This window comes from Penaeus monodon, chromosome 27 (assembly GCF_015228065.2).
Source record: "Penaeus monodon isolate SGIC_2016 chromosome 27, NSTDA_Pmon_1, whole genome shotgun sequence".
Taxonomy (NCBI): Eukaryota; Metazoa; Arthropoda; class Malacostraca; order Decapoda; family Penaeidae; genus Penaeus; species Penaeus monodon.
Window position 1 is genome coordinate 15,665,251 of NC_051412.1, and position 1,109 is coordinate 15,666,359.

General features: G+C 29.5%; 1 protein-coding gene across 1 annotated transcript in view; it reads right to left on the bottom strand.

Moving 5' to 3' along the window:
- Nucleotides 1-248: 248 nt before the first annotated feature.
- Nucleotides 249-1,109, bottom strand: part of LOC119590620 (flocculation protein FLO11-like) — a gene marked incomplete at its 5' end in the record, with an annotated part of 30,565 nt that continues 29,704 nt past the window's right edge. The window contains 1 exon segment of the mRNA XM_037939298.1: nt 249-913. Coding sequence (XP_037795226.1) covers nt 880-913 — 34 coding nt within the window.

Consider the following 1,109-nt stretch of genomic DNA (forward strand, 5'->3'; position numbering starts at 1 on the left):
CTCATTTCAGGGTTTTCAGCATTGTGGACTATTTTGAGGCATATATGCATTTTGTTTTTGCAATAATGGAAGTGAACTGTACAAGTTAATTAAAAAAATTTATTATAATGAAACAGGTAAATCAGTTTATAAAGAAAAACAAGTATTTAGAAAAAAAGTAAGCAACTCGTAATGAAATTGTCCAATGAGAAACGCCTTGGCGGTTAAGTGGAAAATAACTACTGTAGAAGGAAATGAAATACATGTAATATAATTTCATATATTGGCTTTATTGTAACTGTTAGTGTTTATAAAGTATAGAAAGTGAGGGAAGTTTTTGATACAATATTTAAACTTGATTTGTAAAGGGCTGCATCATCAAGTACATAAGTACACACATAATATATGTACATAAACCATTATCCAAACCATAAAATGCCAATATTTACATAAATTCATACATATGGTGACAAATATAATCAACAATAAAATTACTATAGCAACATCAGTTTTGTTGTTAATATTACCTGAATATATGGTACAGCATCTTATGGTGAACCTAATGCAGTACATTATAAACAAAAAACTGTTGATGGACAACAACATAATGTAAAGATTTGAATATTTAATATGCTAAAAGTCCTTCATTGGAAATATGAGAAGTGTAGCACTATAATACAACAATTAAAATATGTCTTAAAAAATACAGTGACCAGAATATCATACAGAAGTATTAATTTAAAAATATTTACATTTATTCTGAATACCAGAACACAAAAGAGGGAAACAAGAAAGTGGTACAAAGATCTGAATGAAAATCATTCTATATATGGCATCAACACTGAGTAAAGTAACATATTCCCTAATTCTTGATGATGAAAAGATGAAACACCTCAGCTACTACGTCCGTGGGTCGTCCTCACCTACTGTTGTTCTGTAAGGAGGGAAAAGGTGACTTTAGTAGTGTGTCCCTTTCCACGCCTGTATGATTATTTATTCACGACTGATTAGTGACGAATTGATTTTTAACTGATCAGTATCTGGATTATTAAAACTGTACAACATAACCATCATAATGTTGTAATAGGCCAGTTACATTATATATCTATCAAGAGTTTTTTTTTTTATTC